This window comes from Rattus norvegicus, chromosome 13 (assembly GCF_036323735.1).
Source record: "Rattus norvegicus strain BN/NHsdMcwi chromosome 13, GRCr8, whole genome shotgun sequence".
In the NCBI taxonomy this organism is placed as follows: domain Eukaryota; kingdom Metazoa; phylum Chordata; class Mammalia; order Rodentia; family Muridae; genus Rattus; species Rattus norvegicus.
The window spans coordinates 92,605,330-92,622,382 of NC_086031.1; the positions used below are offsets into that span (position 1 = coordinate 92,605,330).

Consider the following 17,053-nt stretch of genomic DNA (forward strand, 5'->3'; position numbering starts at 1 on the left):
TCTGACTTGTAACAGTTCTCTAAAATCAATTTTGAAGCAGGTTAATGTTCTAATAAATATTATATCAGGTCAATATAATAGCCAGAATCCACTACTACCACCCAAATACTGGTACTGTATACATGTTATATCAAGTTCAATTTTTAATATATTTGAGAGCAAAGCTGTTGCAGCAAGAAAAATTTAGTATATTTTTCAATGTGTTAGTTAAAAGCACTACTAGGTAGAAAGTTGTATGTTCACTTAGGCTAACCTTCCGGTTTCTAATGAAGACATTGACTAAAATGAAATGTTAAACATTTCTAAATGTAACAAAGCTTACAAAGTTTCTAAACTACCTGTGTATGGCACCCCTTAAGAGGATGCATGGACTGCAAAGATGCGCCCTAGTAAATGCTTCTGTATCATGAAGACATGCTTTGCCATGGAACTTACAGCATACTTAGGACTTGACTAGCTGTGACTCTAGCTTATGTTTTACAAGAGTAAGTGCTCTGAGGGTGGCATAACCAAAGCTCACACCACGTTTCCCATTAACTTCAGAATCTTGAGTTTCTTCATCTAATTTTTGGACTTCTAAGGATGTATTCACTTCACTACTCAGAAGAGACCACAGCCTGGTCAAGACAGGAAAAAAACTTGGTAAACAAGAGCAGAAGTGCCCTAAAGGTCACTGTTTTGCAATGAATAGGCCTCTAAGGGTAAATGTCTAAGGGTAAAAGTTTAGACTTGGTTAAAGTCTTTACACTTCTGATGTACAAAGGCAAAGTTAGAAAATCTTTCAGAAGATGTACGTCCTGTCCGTTTGGTTGCCAACAGCTTTGAGTAAGGTGGTCCTGGAGGCCTAGCAAACTGGTAAACATACAAGCAGCAATTAATTAGAGTACCTATGGAATCACTGGAACACACTTAGTTGGGCCCCTGTACTCTTCACACAGCACATTCACATGGACAGACTAAGAAAAAGGAGATGAAATGTAAATCAACACATTGCTTTTATTTCTAAGCTAACAAGAAAATGAAGTAATGCTGGAACCCTTGAATTCTTGTTTCTTGTCCATGATCCTCCCATCTCAAATTAGCTAAGTGATCCTCCCATCTCAAATTAGCTAAGCAATTAGCTGGCAAACTAGAATCATTTAAGTATGCTTTTAATACCTCAAAAGTTTTGATTTGGCTTCACTTTTTTGGCCAGTATCAACTTCTTCAAATAGGTGTTAAAGTGTTGGATATTTGTAAGTGGATAAGCAATTTTCTATAGTCTCAAAGACAGTCAAGGGAAAACAGGTTAATTTAACTAATAACCCAACAGCAGTTCTGCTGTTAGTTCAGACTCAAACCCAAGTAGATTTCATAGATTAACTTATATCAGTCGCCACTGCTACACAAGGTTTTCAGTTGTCCAAAGAAATGCCTGGAACTTCCTAGAGGCTTTTACAGACACACAACTGTCACTAGTGACTTAAGCACAAGCTCCCTATATGCATGCTCAGCTATTAAAAGGCAAGCTCTCCACTCACTTCTCTTGGTTTAAGTATACTCTCAGTTGTCATAAAGACAGCTATCTCTTCCTCAGGCTTGTATGATAGATAGGTGACTACAAACTAATGTCCTGTTAACAGATTGATGGCTTATTGAAATCTTCAACACATTTAGCCTACAGCACTGGGTTTTATAAGAGGCTTCATTAGTTTTTGCTTTCTGAATTTCACCTTACACATAAAATGAAATTCTGGGGCATTTCAATATTCAATTCCTGTACTTTTTTTTTTTACACAATGGGGAAAGAACATATTCATATTATCATTCCTAAGTTCTTACTTTCAACCTGCTATTGGGCATCTTGAGTCCCATGAATTTGCAAATAAAGCAAAAATTCCTGATTCTACCCACTATTCTATACCAATGCTGCATATATCCCTTTCAATCAGCACTACAGCTCATTTTCCAAGGGCTTTGGGAAAAAAAGGTTAGTGACAAGGAGTACTCCAACTTGAGTCAGCTAGACCAAGTTCTTCAAATACTTGTCTCTTATAAACATGTACCCATACCAAGTACTAATAGCAAAAAAAAAAAAAAAAAAAAAGAAAAAACTAGAGACTATTAATAAACCGCCTAGACTTCTCATCTTCGTATTATTTGATTTATGCCTTGTATCTACCCCTTTATTTCAATGCAAAGCTAAAAGTCATACAAGGACAAGGTTCCTCAAAAGAACAGTGTTCTGGACAAGCCACAAAGTCAGATTACGGCTTATGCCAACTTACTCCTTTTCAAGTGACCTTGGCCAAGCTAGGCCCTCAATGCATCTATCATCCTGATCTTACACACCTTGGCTTATTAGCTATTACTTTAAAAAAGAAAAAAAGAAAATGTTACAACTTAGCAGCTACCACACATTACCTCCAATACCCAGGCACCAGAATGTTCTAGAGAAGAAAAGCTCTTGTGAGGTTCACCCACAACAGCTTTAGGTATCACTGCTCATCTAAGAAAATCGACTTCATGTTGGGGCATAATTATCTGCTACAAATTTTGTTCACTTTATATTACATTTATGTAAAAAGGAAAATTAGTTTTAAGTTTATTCTACATTTAAAAAAAATCTATTCACATTGATGTGCACTGAACTAGGCTTTCTCACCCAAGTGCATACTACCTAAAATGCCATTAAAGTATTTGTGTGGTATAGTCTATAGACTTAATTTCACTAATGAGAAAGCCTTTTTCTTCGCTATTAATCTACACTATTTTCCCTGTAACAATGTTAACTCCTTTACCTCTTAGGTCCTGATAAGTGCTCTACCACTATCTACAATGGCAGCCCTTCCCCACCTTTTGGCTCTGCAGGTACTGAATTACATTAACTGTTTCTACAAAAGAACTTTTTTCCTGGGGAGGGGGCAGAGAGAACCTCACAATGTATTTATAGCCCAAGCTGCCCTCCAACAACTTGTATCACTTTTGCCCCTCTGTAGATTGACTACAGGCTTGTGCTGTTATGCCCAGCTTGATTTAAAGTATGTCTTGAACCAAAAACAAGCTCTACTGTTTTCTCTAGCCAACATGTTTCAAAAACCAATGCTGTCTGTTCAGTTTGCTTACCACTGGGCATAATTAAAGTTAGTTCTTTCCTTCAAGTCTGATCCTATCAATATTTGGAATGTTTTAGTAACTTGTCATTTTCCCCTTTTGTATGAATTCCCTCATTAATTTATTAAAGAAATTTATTATATGCAGAGATGTAACTAGTGAGATCACTTTCTCTCCCCTCCAACTTTTTTAGGCAATGCACTATCATGGTCTTTGTTATTTGACCTTTTGTTGCCATGAAATCTAGGTCTATACAGACTTTTTGAAAGGCAGATTAAGCATCAGGATCAATACTGATCTAAATTAAAAGTCTGAATTGTTCCATATATATATAATCCTAACAATGTAAATACAGGATACTCCTACCAATGGTTTGTAGCAGTTAACTAAGTCAAGATACTACTTTGTAGGACTTTGAGGCAACCTGTTACCTGTTTGCAGAAGCTAGCCTGTAGCAATTCCTAGAGTATAATATAGTATTTTTTAAAAAGTCTGACTTAAAACAAAAGTACAGCAATCAATACAGGAAAACCTGAGCTTACCAAAAGCAGGCTAAAAACACGCTAGGCTAAATTCTAATTTTAGTTCTACAATTTGACTCCTGATTCCTCACTTCACATAAGTGAGGCTCCTTTAGAAGATTAAGTGTTCTGTGCAAACCCAATAAAATTACAATTAGGGGATCTGATTTTTATCACAGTTAAGTTAGCAGCATTGTGTAGTAGTGAAATCAACGACTGGCTTGCATGATGGCTTCTAAAAGCATCTGTTCCCAAAGTTCATGTATCATATATGTATATTATCAGGTGAGGACAGCCATTCAGTTTGTAAACATGATCAACTGAGCATTAACTTCTCCCAGCCAGTACCTTTGCCCCTCATAAATGTTAAAAGCAGTCTGGGGAGGGGAGGGGAGGGGAAGAATTCAACTTTATATTATAAAATCATCAGTATACATTTAAGTTTTTAAAACCTAAATGTTCGAAAAGTACAGAGTAAAGAATAAGCTGTCCAGAAAGCACACACTTAAAATTTCTCCTCTTGGGAGTTGTAGTATAAAGGGATTTAGACCTTGATGGCGAGAATCCCAAACGAGAGTAAAATGAATTCTTTTTATTGCAAACAAACGTCTAAATTAATTTCTCCACCCACTTTCTTTAGAAAGAAAAAGAAATCAGCAGGCTAAGGAGATACCCATTCAAGAACTGACATGATTAAAAATTAAGATATAAATGGGTGACTCACAATTTCATTAGCTTACAAAGATGGTGGAGTTAACTACTACAAGCACACTAGTAATACAGTATTTTGTGGGAGAAGGGCATACAGACATAGCTAACTTCATATAGATCCCATTAGACAACTGGATTTACAACAAGTTTTTTAATAAGAAAATGGGCAAAGCCAGCTTTCTTTTCAGAATCAAAATGCAGAACAAATGGAAAATTTTGTGGTATTTAACCTTCACAAGTTTGAGCCTCCACATATAATGCAACCAAGTTTACATTTTTAAACAGCCCTTCTACATACACTCCATCTTCTCAGTCTTGGTTCCAAATTTTATCTTCAATCCCAATTATGCCAATTCCATTGTTAAGCAGAAAAAAAATAGCCTTCCCTTTTTTTTTTGTCAGAGATTACCCCTCCACTATTGCCCGGCCATCTAGAGAGGATGGAGTGTATTATGAGCAGTACAGAATCTTAATGCCATTCATGAGGACCCTCAGTCCTTCCATGAATCTGGTTGCTGACATTGCTATTTCATTGTGACAATGACTCCCGACTGTTATTCTCTGTGAGAAATGGGGGAGTAAATGCTTAATAAAAGACACCAGGTACAAAGCAACATTTTACTTTTGTTGTGATAAAAAAAAAAAGTCACATTTTACAGATAAAATGTAGAACCCTGAAATACTGACACATTCTCTTATCGTGCACAATGCTGAGGTTCTCTTACGATTCACTTTAAAACTGCAATTAAAAATGTACAAAAAAGAAAAGAAAAAAAAATCAACCCACAAAGCTTCTAAAAAAGGAACCCGCAGGCACTTCCTCTTGTGGAATGTTTAAAAAGTTAGCCTACTAAAGAAAACAGTCGACTTCTTGTGAAGGTTTTGGAGAAATATGTATCAGTTCGTTTTATTTGGGTATTCAATAATATCCTTGGTGATAATGCTGACTCCATGGCTTCTGACCCCAGAATTGCTGTAAGAGAAAATGTTGTTTTTAAAGAAAAAAACATCAATAAGCCACTCAAATTGTTTTTAGGAAATGACAATGATCTAATTCAGAGTAATTGCTGGAAACAAATTTATGACACTTAATTTCTACATCAGAGACTTAATTTTAATTTACCAATTACCCATACTATTTACCAATACACATTACAAAAGGAAACACAAGACTTGGGGTTAGTTTATGTAATTAAAACTATTAAAAATGACCATGTAGTAGTAAACGACCATATGTATTAAATTACTTTATCTAAAAACTGTTAAAATCCAGCCTATTCATGGTTATAGTAACACAGTAACAATTTATAGAAACCTTGTCCTATTAATATGTATCTTCAATCCCTAGGTTAAGAACTTCCAACTGAGTTTGTAAACATAACACTATATATAATGTGTATAATCATTTAAGAAACTACTTACACCCTGCTGCCACTGGTTGTAGCCCTGAGATTGATTTTTGTAGCCACGATTATTTCCTCGTCCTCTGAAGTTCTATGGAAAATTAAAAACAAAGCATCTGTAAGAACTCTGAAGAAATGGTTGGCTGTGTTAGAGAAGGCATGTAGAAAAACCCTTTTACCCCAAGCTCACTGATGTTACTAATTAGTGACCTGAAAAGCAAAGTCCAATAAACTGCTTCATAGCTATGTCAACACCTCCAGTTAAGACTCCCAATATCCATTCATCTACATTTCAGGGCAAACTATAGTCAATACCTGGTTATAGTTCCCTCTGTTGGGCATTCCACCTCTGTTGTAATTTCCTCTGTTTGAGTAACCACCTCGGCCAGGAAAGACAGGGCCACGCGGGTATGGATAGCCAATTCCACCACTTCCGCCGCCACCACCTCTCTGGGGCATGTTGCCTCTCCTATTATATCCACCACGATTCCCAGGAGCTAAATGCAAGAAGGGTTCAGTTTAGTCCTGTCACATACTAATGTCATAAGTCATATCTTACCATTAATAAAAAAAAAGCAATGCCCAGTTTTAAGTATACCTAATATACTTCTTCACTGTGTATTAAACATAGCAGCATCATTATCTAAGACACCTATGCCTATTTAACTTAAAAAAAAAAACTCAGCTCATTTTCACATTTCAAATACAACAGGCAAAATAAACAAACTTGCCTCCCCCTCTGAAATTGCCACCACGCATATTGAATCCTCCACGTCCTCTATGGCCACCACCTCTGTTGAACTGGTTCTTGCCACTCTTATTTTTATTGCTTTTCTTTGAGCCAGTGTTTTGCTTTTTTTCTGGTGGCAGTGCCTTTTTGCTTTCTTCTTTATATTGCTCCAAAAGCTTCTGGGCTTCCTCCTTCTGAAGTTCAACATAGGTTATTTCATCAAAACACTCTGCAACCTCTGGAAGGGTGAAGTTTCCTACAGTGAATAAAGTCAAATTAAACATGTAAATTTATAAACATGTAAATTTTACAATCTTTAATTATCTCTGAATATGTTGAATTTTTTCACTATCACAGTATCTGGTCATGGCTTTGTCACATTCTTTGCAGAATAAAAAAACCATACACAGAGCTTAATTTACCAGATTAGTATAGTATAATCCCTAAAGTGGCTAAGTCATTTTCTAGGTATAAATCACCAAACCAGACTTAAAAGACAGTAAAAATGAAATGAATCTCGTGCCTTTCATCTTGAGGACAGCATGCTCTGGTAGGTCTTTCCCCTCTACTTCCGCTTTCTTCTGTGTCCTCTGCTTATAGTCTTCGTCTTTTGGGCAAACGACCACGGCTTTTCGTTGGAAGCCTGCAAACAGGCACATTTTTCTCCTCTGGGCAGCAGCAGACACATTTGTCTTGAAGGGAAGATGTTGAAGATATTAATCTTACACCTTTTCAATTATCAGTTAATTATTTCTGTTTAACTTCAAAGCTACTACTTACCTGATCCAGAATAAAATTTCGCTTCTTTCGGGCAGCAATCTCAATAAACTTGCCAAGACACTGTGGGGCTCTCTGCAACAGTGTGTTCAGTTTTCCAGTATCTGCCATTTGCTTCTTAAAGCCTGCCACCTACCAAAATATTGTAAAAACCTTAGAACTACAGCAACCAGGCATCATCATATATTCAGTTGCATCCTTTCAATAGTTAACAAAAAAAGCTTTAGACATTGCTCTCTAAATTGCTGTTATAAGGACCTACAGAAAAGCAGTCACTGGGAAATGTATAAATATAAGTACTCCCATTTTGTTTTAGCCAAATCACTTCAAGTTATTAATCTCAATAGTTACTTACCATCATTTTGTCCATAATAGTGTTTGTTCCAAGAATGTTATATTTCCCAGGGTTTTCAGCTGCATGTTTAGTAACCCAGGTAGTTTTTCCAGCTCCTGGCAAGCCAATCATCATCACAACCTACAGTGAGAAAAGAAAACGCTGTATCACTACATTACCTCTCAGTTAAGTATTAAGAGTTCTGTATATAATCTCATCCTTTACCCTTCCCTCAATGCCATCCGCAACACAATCTGCACCATCTGCACAATACACTTACTTCACAATCCTTCTTCTCTTCAGGTCCTTTTGGTCCTCTGACTCGGTCCTCTAATGGGACATTTTGGATAAAAGTACAGTCTTCAGGTATTGGAAAGTATGGCTTTTCCTTTTGACCAAAATTAAACTCAACTGCACAGTTATGGCAGAGAACATGGGGGAATAATGGCCGGTCAGCAAGAACTTCCTTACTAATCTTAAAGGCAACACCAAGATCTTGTCCATTCTTTGCGTAAGAGAGTTCAACTTCATCAGTCTCAAAGTTCTGTTTAACAAAATTTTTAAAAATCAGCTTTAAATTATTTACCTGTATGTAAGGCCTCTCAACCCAAGCACATACACATTAACATGTTTAGGCTAACTGCTAAGAACTAATGGTTATAAACAACAAAGCCCAAGGATCAGGCCCTTAGATTTTTTTTCCAGGCAATCTTTTTTCTTCTTTCAAAATGATCCTTCAAACAATAGCCATTTCTTTTCCCAGTTTCAACAGCTTTGTGTGTAGCCAGGGTTCCATGTCAGGTATCTTCCTGTCACTAAAGCTGGAACATGAGGCTTTTTAGGTAGACTGCTTCTTCCCTCCCTCACGAATCTGACTGAAGACTAGTATTGGTGAAAGGTACCCAAACTCAGGTCCCACACTTACACAGTACAAATTCAACCACTGAGTTTTTCCTTAAGCCTCTCCTGTTATAACTTAGAACTAGTTGCAAAACAGTTATCACCACATCAATGAGCACTTTTATATGTACAGCTAATGACATAACAGGTAACTTACAGCAAAGCACGTAATCACATCATTTTCATCAAACTTCTCTCCATAATCTTCTGTCTCACAGTTGCAGGTTTTTATTCCTTTCAGAGAATACCCATAAGAAAATTCTTCTTCACCTTTAAAATAAAAAAAGGGATAAAATTGGTATCTAAGCAGTCCAAGGACTCATCTAACCTATTTAAAATCTATGCTTAAAATACTAACCCAACAGTCTAGCTAGCATGCCTTGCATCTATAACAAATGCCTAAGTGACATAAGGTCAGGTAGAATACATACAGTAAACTGACAATCTACACGTCAAGAGCAGTGTATCTCAACTGCCTGTAAACCTACAAAAGGGGAAAAAGAGCCCTCTCCTGGCCTGCACACAACAACTTTAAGATAGCAATACAATCAGATCAAGGCTTACAATTCACTCTAGGTCTCATGTAATTCTGCCACCAGACACTAAATGCATGTTATCTTCAAATGTAAACTTTACCAAGCAACATTCCACTTGTGGTTAGTGACCAGCCAATCCGAACTTCATGTATATCAATATCTTTTGTATATAAATGTCTTACTGGAATCTTCTCTGTTACCTAAAAATCAAGTAATTACCATGATTAGCTGTAAAACACAAGATAATCCCAATAGCTTATTTCATATGGGCTACAGTTAAGTAGGCTATCTCTGTATACTATTATCAAAAAATAATGAACAAAAGAATCCCTTTATTTCAGAGAAACAAATTCCTTTTGACCTGTACAACCAATAAATACGAATAGGCTCCCAAAGTCACAATTCATTTACCTTCATCTCAAAGCAGACTTTGCCTTTTGACACACCATAAGAAGCTCTTCCTCCAGCCCAAAGAAAAGCGAAACTCTCCATAGTAAGGGAAGAAGCACTGAGACGGTCTCTTGATATTTTAAAATGCAGATCACAATTATCTGAAATTATATCAAATATCAAATTATTCTTTTGATATCTAAATTATTTCAGCTCCATAGACATTTAGCTTTTCTAATTTATTACTGCATAACTTTTAACACCATGCTCTCCTTCCTATTCTCATTTTAAGCCCCACTCCCCCCCAAGTCAGCCTTCCTTGACCATGTAACTAAAAGGTCAACCGCCAATTAAAGTCAAAATTGAAGTGCTTTAAGTACGTTTTAGCTGATTTAGACAACGCAACATTAATACATACCTGCTCTGCTCTTTACCTTGTTTTAGAGGCAAGCAGTAGAGGACAGCAGGAAATGAAAGGGAAGCATGCCAGAGCCAGGTACAATTACCAGTGACAATTAAAAACTGAAGGGAAGCCACCACATATTTGAGAGCTGCTGATTCCATGCTTTGTAAACCAACGTCAGGGTTCCAGAGCCTTAATTCTGAAAACCTGTCACTATGTCAGCTTGAACCCATAAACCTGGCAGTCTAAGTGTTAACGTGTAGCCCTTTGAGTTTCTTTTACCTAACCTGGAAAGGTGTCACAACGACTAGGAATTAACTATTGCCTGGATTATACAAATCCAGTCTTTAACCTAGCTATCTTTGGGTGACTAGAGCTCATTAACTGGCAGCTTTTCACAGTTCTCACTAATGTTCACTTAGACAGCGGTTGATTTCAGGGATCCACAGATCTCTCCTCATCTAGATGCTTTCCTTAAGCTTTGTGCTTTAAAACTCCTGCTGACTGCTGATACAATTAGAATTTACTTAAGATAAATATTAGCTGACGGGATCCAAAACTCCTTTAAGTCACAATGTTAACTAACCTCTTGAACCATACCTATAGCTACTTGTGAATTCCAAAGTATTTTATATTTCAGTAAAGAACAAAACTTCTTTTCAAGATGTAATTGACTATAAAAGGTATGTGGTTAGAAACCAGCCAAGTTTTACATAATTAACTCTCAGGGCTCTGAACACGATTTGTACAGGGAAACATGAGAACCCAAGCTTTTAACCCTTAACTTCCATCAAGTGAGGCCCTGTAACTACACACTTATTTGTATTTTTTGTTCTGCTCACAAAAGATGTTATTAAATACTAAACTAGTCGAATTTTTTTAAAGGATAAAAATACAAATCTGACAGCTAAAGCCCATTTCATGGTTTGCAATACTTCCTCATATTCAATTGCAACCCAGCTGGGTAAAGTAGCATATTTACAGCGCTGCCATTGATACCATTCGCTGCTGAAGAAAGCTAGTGGCTCAGATAGCCCACTGCTGCTGCCCCAGGTCTTTGGAAGAAATCAACTTATGTTAAAGCAGCAGCTACTGAACTGGAATTGAGAACAAAAGAGCAGTTATTGAAAGGTAATATTACAATCCTTAGAATAGGGAATACACTTGTGTGCTAATGGGAAGATCATTAGTAAGTATTCAGCTACCCCCATTTAGCTCACTTAATATAGTTCCACAAGAGAAAAGATTAAACTATATAATCTAAGGACAAGTTACAGGCAGATTTTTAAAATACAAGTTCCTGGTAGCTAAACGAAAATTATTTAGTTTTACATCCCTAAGTACTGAGAAGTTCCAATTCATAAAACTATTATTACCAATCACTAGAGCTTGATAAATCAATACAAATGAAGTGGTATTAATATTAAACGGTTATGGCCTTAGCATAAGCCACTACCTTCCTGCTTTAAAACAAAGTTCTGGTTTTCTGCACTTTAAGATCAACACACATCTTTCCTAACACTTAAAACCAAAAAAATAACACTGCACTTGAAAACGAGTAAAGAGCGGGAAAGTCCGCCTCACTTACAAGTATCAAGACAAACCACTGTGTCATCGAAGTGTTCGTCTTCTTCTTCAACAGGTGGCTGAGGAGACTTGGCTCTGAAAGACAGAATTGTCTCCTGATAAAACTTTTCCCACCACATATAAAGAATGGGTGACAAGTGAAAACTAGGTTAGGATTCTCTACCTGCTGTACTTGTTTTCTTCAATGTACTCAAAATATCCTCGGCCATGATCTTCCCGGGGTCTTTTAACACCTCTCTTTTTATCTCCAGCTTTCTGTTCTGTTTTGCCGTCTCCTATAACGACACAGAACACGGCCTTAAAGTACCAGGCTGAAAACTAAATGGGGGAAAGCACCTTTTCCTGTTTCAAGCCTCAAGAGCTGTTACTGATTTTCTTTTCAGACTGGTTCTGTGACTTTTTAAACCACAAATGAGAATTTAAAGGAAAAAAAAGTCTGGAATTGGACTGGAGACAGTGACGCAGTCTAAAGACGTTATGGATTTTGCCAGCCTACCGCAACCTTCCAGAAAGCATTTTTAAAATAGTTCAAAAAAATTAAAAAAAAAAAAAGCGCGACACCGCCCGGGCCCACGTGCGCGGCGCTCAAGCGAGAGGGAGGGGTAGCGTGGGCCCACCTCCCCTCCCCCACCCGAGCCCGCGTGCCCCGCCGCCGCATTGTACTGAGCTTCCGCCCCGCTCCCCGCGCCTCCCGCCGGAAGTGACGTCACACCGAGCCCCTGTGCTCCTTGCACAATACCGCTGCGCAGAGCCGCCAAAGCCCGCCCGCTCCGGGACCTTCGGGCTTTTCCCCTCCCCCCCCACATGTGCCCGAACCGCGCGCACACAGCGCCCCAGCGGCCGGCGCTCCTGCCCGCCTCGGCTCCTCCTCCCCCCCCCACCGCAGCAGCTGCAGCTCCCCCCGGCGCCCGACATACATAATGGAGGCGCCGCCGGCATGGCGAGAACCTCTCCGCGGCCCCGGGGCTCCCCGCCCCCACCTCCCGCGGCGCTCGCCCCTAGGGGCCCCAGCAGGCCTGGGGCACGGTCCCCACAGCCGCGCGCACCCACAACGCAACACTCACCCGCCACCTTCCGCCTTCTTACCTCCCGCCTGCTGTTGGCCCTGCCTCGCCCCTGGCGGCGCCACCGTCACCGCGAAGAGCGAGGTGGGGCCGCTGCTTTTCCCCGCGGCCTCCTTGCCAGGCCCGCGCTGCTGAGAAGCCTGCTGCGCCGCCGCCGGCGGTTGGGACTGCTGCTCCCCGTGGCCGTTCTCGTCGCCCGCGCCCTCCTCTTCGTCGCCGAGCTCGTCCTCCCCCTCCTGGAAGCCCTGGTCGTCGCCGTTCTCGTCTTCCGACGCCGCCTCCTCCTCCTCCATCGCGCCCGCGTCAGCCGCCCCCGCCGCCCCGTTCTCCTCGCCCAGCTCCATCTGGTCGCCGTCCAGAGCGGCAATGCCCTCCTCCTCCTCATCGTCTTCGGCGCCGGCCGCGGCCTCCTGCTCTAGGCCTGCTCCCGAGCGCCCGGCCGCATCGCCACCCAGGTCGAGGCTGCCGTTCCCGGGCTCCATGGCGGGGCGGCCTCCTGCCTCGTTGTCCAGCGCGGCCTGGAGTCGATCCATGAGATCGGCCTTGAGGCCCTTGTCTGAGAGGCGCCGCTTCTTGAGCTCCTCCTTCAGCTCCGACACCTTCAGCTTCTTGACATTAACAGGCGAAGAACTCATGGTGAGGGCCCGGGTTCACCGCTGACTGCTGGCTCCCTCGGCCTGTGGCGGCGGCTGCTGGTCGGCCCGGGCGGCGGCTGCTGCTGGAGATAGCTGAGTGCTGCTGCAGAACGGACCCGCCTGGTGTCGAACGGCGCCAATTCCTTTCACCGAGTTCGCGAGGCAAGACGCGGAGACTCGCCTGGCGCGAGCGAGCACGCAACGTCCTCTCGCAGGGGCGGCGCCGCGCACGTAATATAGGCGCCCCGCCCCCTGCCGAGGCGAGGCCCGCTAGGGCGACTGCGCGCGCAGGCCCCGCCCCGCCCCCACGGCGCGACCTCCGCGCTGGGCCGGGCCGAGCAAATGGAGGCTCTGGAAGCGGCCTTTCGGTTTAACGGACCCGCCGCAGTGGCCGCCGGCCTTTCCGGCTCTTGGGTCGCCGCGCTCCATCGGCGCTCTGTCTTCTGTATCCTGGAGGACGCTCTCCTCCATCCGCCTTCAGTCCTCACCTTGCATTTCCCACTCGAGAACAGCCTCCTTTCTTCCATCTTCGTTTAGGTTTTGGGGTTTTTTTTTTGTTTTGTTTTGTTTTTTGGGTCTGTCCCTCCGGCTCTAGGTTTAAAACCTTCAAGTTTCCACTGCTTCTCTGTAGAACACATGTAGGCGATTGTTATGCAGAGGTTTTTTGTTGTTTAGTTTTTCCTCCACTTAATTGCGGTTTAAATTTTACTAGTCGTGCCTTGCCAGTCGGACTTATTTTACGTTCCGCAAGGGCGAGGCCAGAGCCTTTCTTTTGTCTCTTCCCCAACCAGCGGTGCAAAGTCTGGGAAAGAGGCTTGTTGTGCTGCTCCGTGCGCCCGCCACAGCGCATAAAGCCGGCCTTGTGCACTACTGACCCTTAAGAAAGCCTTAGATTTGCATGGAAGTTTCCCCTCTATGTACTTACTGTAAAGACAGGCCTCTTGCAGGACAGTCTGTCCCTGCAGATCTAGTCCACCAGTTTTGAGATCCTGTAATTACAGATGAGTAGGACAACACCCAGCTAGATTATTCACTTTGATCTTCTCCCTGTTTTTTCAGACACTATAAACATGTTTGTATACCTGCTAAGTTGCCTACAAACTGGTAATAACAAAAGGCTGGGTTTTAGTTAAAAAAAAAAAAAAATTACCTGTAGTCCTATCACTTGGCAGAATGAGGCAGACATATCAAGAGTTAAAAGCCAGGGCTACTTAGTAAATTCTAGGCTACCTTGGGCTACATACCAGATCCTATCTCAAAAAATAGGAATAAAACTAAACTATCTGTTTTTCTCTTATTAAATATGTTGTGTTCTTGAAGCATATAGAATTTTATTTCTACACGGGGGCTTCCTGTGCAGACTGAACCCAAGCTAGGTTTGGTGGTACATGTGTATAATTCCAACACTTGAGAGATACAGGCAAGATGATCAAGAATTCAGTATCAGACAGGCCACTGGTGGTGGCACACAAGTTTGGCTCCAACACTCAGGAGGCACAGGCAGACCTCTTGAGTCCAAGGCCACTAGTTCCAGGACAGCCAGAGCTACACACACACACACAAAAAAACCCTGTCTTGAAGAAAACAAAACAAAAAACAAAACAAAATCAATAAATCAGTAAATAAAATGCAGTGTCATCCTTGGCTACAGAAGGAGTTCAAAGCCAATGTGAGATACCTGATAGGCTGTCTCTACAAAAACCACGGACACCAAAATGTTAAGCTATACCAGTAGGTACTCTGACAGTAAACCTGTGGTCCCTGTATTCTGCCTGTTCACCTGAAACGTAGATGTACAGAAATGAAACCTATTACCTGTCCAATATAATTTAACCAATTAATAAAATGATTTGTTATTTGCTTTTTTTTTTTTTTTTTGGTTCTTTTTTTCGGAGCTGGGGACCGAACCCAGGGCCTTGTGCTTCCTAGGTAAGCGCTCTACCACTGAGCTAAATCCCCAGCCCCTATTTGCTTTTTTTTAAGGGTCTCTAGCCAAGGCTGGCTGAGGGCCTCCTGTCTATGCCTCCTGTATACTGGAATTAAAAGCATGCACCACTGCTCCCTGCTGCAACCATTTTTAGAAAGCATTTTATCTGAGGGCTGGTGAGATGGCTCAGCAGTTAATAATACTAGCTATTCTTCCAGAGGTCCTGAGTTCAATTCTCAGCAACCACATGGTGGCTCACAACCATCTATAAAGAAATCTGATGCTCTCTTCTGGCATGCAGATGTACATGCATCAAGACATGCATCAAAAACTTTTTTTAAAACATTTTATCGGGGTTGGGGATTTAGCTCAGTGGTAGAGCGCTTGCCTAGGAAGTGCAAGGCCCTGGGTTCGATCCCCAGCTCCGGAAAAAAAGAACCAAAAAAAAAACATTTTATCTTAAAACTATGGCATCGAGAGTAAACAAGAAATATCAATATTTATGAAATTATGAGTTGGAATCAATGAAATAGTAGTGTCTGGTAATTCTCCAGTTAATGGAGGTGGTGGTGACTGCCACCAAAATGGCTCCAAACTCACTTTATCCTTAGGATATAATGTCTTTGAAGCTTAAAGATGAACCACCAACTAGAGTTTAAACTCTTGTTCAAACATAGACAATAACTATAGAGGCTTTCGAGGTCATAAACTGGACTATTCGTTTCTTAATCAGGCAACATCGAATTTTATTATGGTCCTATGTGGTCTCATAGTTACATTTTTAAATATGAGTGACATGTTAAGAATCTCCACCTAACTCGGTAAAAATTAAACTGTAGCTGGATGTAGTGGTGCACACATTTAATCCTAGTACTCAGGAGACAGAGGCCAGCAGATCTCAGTGAGTTGAAGCCATTCAGGGATAAATAGCTACAAAACACCACAGAACCAAGAAGGTTTATACAGTTAATAATACTAGGTTTCTTTATAAGCCATTCTTAGAACATTGTTGGTTGCAATAATGAATGTGAAATTTTAGAAGGATCCACAGTTTCATATTCAAGAGGTTTGCATATTTGTAGGTCTCAGTGGGCAGCAGAGTCCCTCCAGCTGGTTCATCCAATGGCCCAAGAGGCTGAGACATTCATGCCCACACTCCTCTGTTCCTTTGTGCTGCCCTGGACCGAACTGGAAAACAGCTCTTCTCAGTGCTCAGAAAACCATCATTTTCCTTTTAAAAATAGTTGCAATTTCATATTTTATTTTACCACTTAAAAGGTCTAAATAGGGGGCTGGAGAGATGGCTCAGCGGTTAAGAGCATCCACAGCTCTTCCTGAGGTCCTGAGTTCAAATCCCAGCAACCACATGGTGGCTCACAACCATCCGTAATGAGATCCGATGCCCTCTTCTGGTGTGTCTGAAGATGGCAATAGTGTACTTATATACAATAAATAAATCTTTTTTAAAAAAAGTCTAAATGGTTATGCCTTTAATCCTAGAACTTGGAAGGCAGAGGCAGGCAGACTTCTGTGAGTTCTGGGCCAGCCTGGTCTACAGAAGGAGTTCCAGGTGATTCAACTATAATGATTTTTTAAAATGTTATGTGTATACATTTACACACATGAATAACATACGCACGCATGTTGAAATAAACGTGATATATGTGACATGAGAGAGCAAGCCTAGGGCCCCATGCCTTCCCACTAAACTACACCCTAGCTCTGCTTCATATATGTGTGTATGTTCATATATATATATATATATATATATATATATATATATATATATTTCCCTCTTTTGCTTGCTTTTCAGACAGGATCTTACTGTGTAGTTGTGGTTGGTCAGGAACTAGTTATGTAGCCGAGGTTGGCCTCAAACTCATAGTGATTCATCTGCCTCTGGCTCCCAAGAATTGGAAAGGTGGGGGCGGGGGTGCAAGAAAGACAGCTTGGCAGAGACAGCTCAACAGTGAAGAGCAATTGCTGCGCTTCCAGAAGACACAGGTTCAATTCCCAGCACCCACATTAGACATCTCACAGAC

The 17,053-nt window shown here is 41.1% G+C and overlaps 1 protein-coding gene across 1 annotated transcript; it reads right to left on the minus strand.

Annotated features, from left to right (window-relative positions):
- Positions 1-4,461: 4,461 nt before the first annotated feature.
- Hnrnpu (heterogeneous nuclear ribonucleoprotein U) lies at positions 4,462-13,251 on the minus strand. Its single transcript, NM_057139.2, has 14 exons — positions 12,472-13,251; positions 11,549-11,660; positions 11,387-11,460; positions 9,417-9,556; positions 9,106-9,205; positions 8,627-8,739; positions 7,850-8,113; positions 7,591-7,710; positions 7,239-7,367; positions 6,982-7,150; positions 6,460-6,714; positions 6,044-6,225; positions 5,748-5,819; positions 4,462-5,298 (listed from the first exon to the last, which is right to left on the minus strand). The coding sequence occupies exons 1-14, from the start codon at positions 13,082-13,084 to the stop codon at positions 5,245-5,247; spliced, it is 2,397 nt and encodes a 798-aa protein (NP_476480.2). The 5' UTR covers positions 13,085-13,251; the 3' UTR covers positions 4,462-5,244.
- Positions 13,252-17,053: the final 3,802 nt, after the last annotated feature.

What these genes read in the sequence shown, in the direction of transcription:
- Hnrnpu (NM_057139.2), bottom strand. Translation starts at nt 13,084, where the DNA reads ATGAGTTCTTCGCCTGTTAATGTCAAGAAGCTGAAGGTGTCGGAGCTG. An exon ending in CTATTATGGACAAAATGATG is followed by an intron (nt 7,368 to 7,590) that starts GTAAGTAACTAT and finishes ATATTTTGGTAG; the next exon opens with GTGGCAGGCTTTAAGAAGCA. An exon ending in GAAATTTTATTCTGGATCAG is followed by an intron (nt 7,151 to 7,238) that starts GTAAGTAGTAGC and finishes CTTCCCTTCAAG; the next exon opens with ACAAATGTGTCTGCTGCTGC.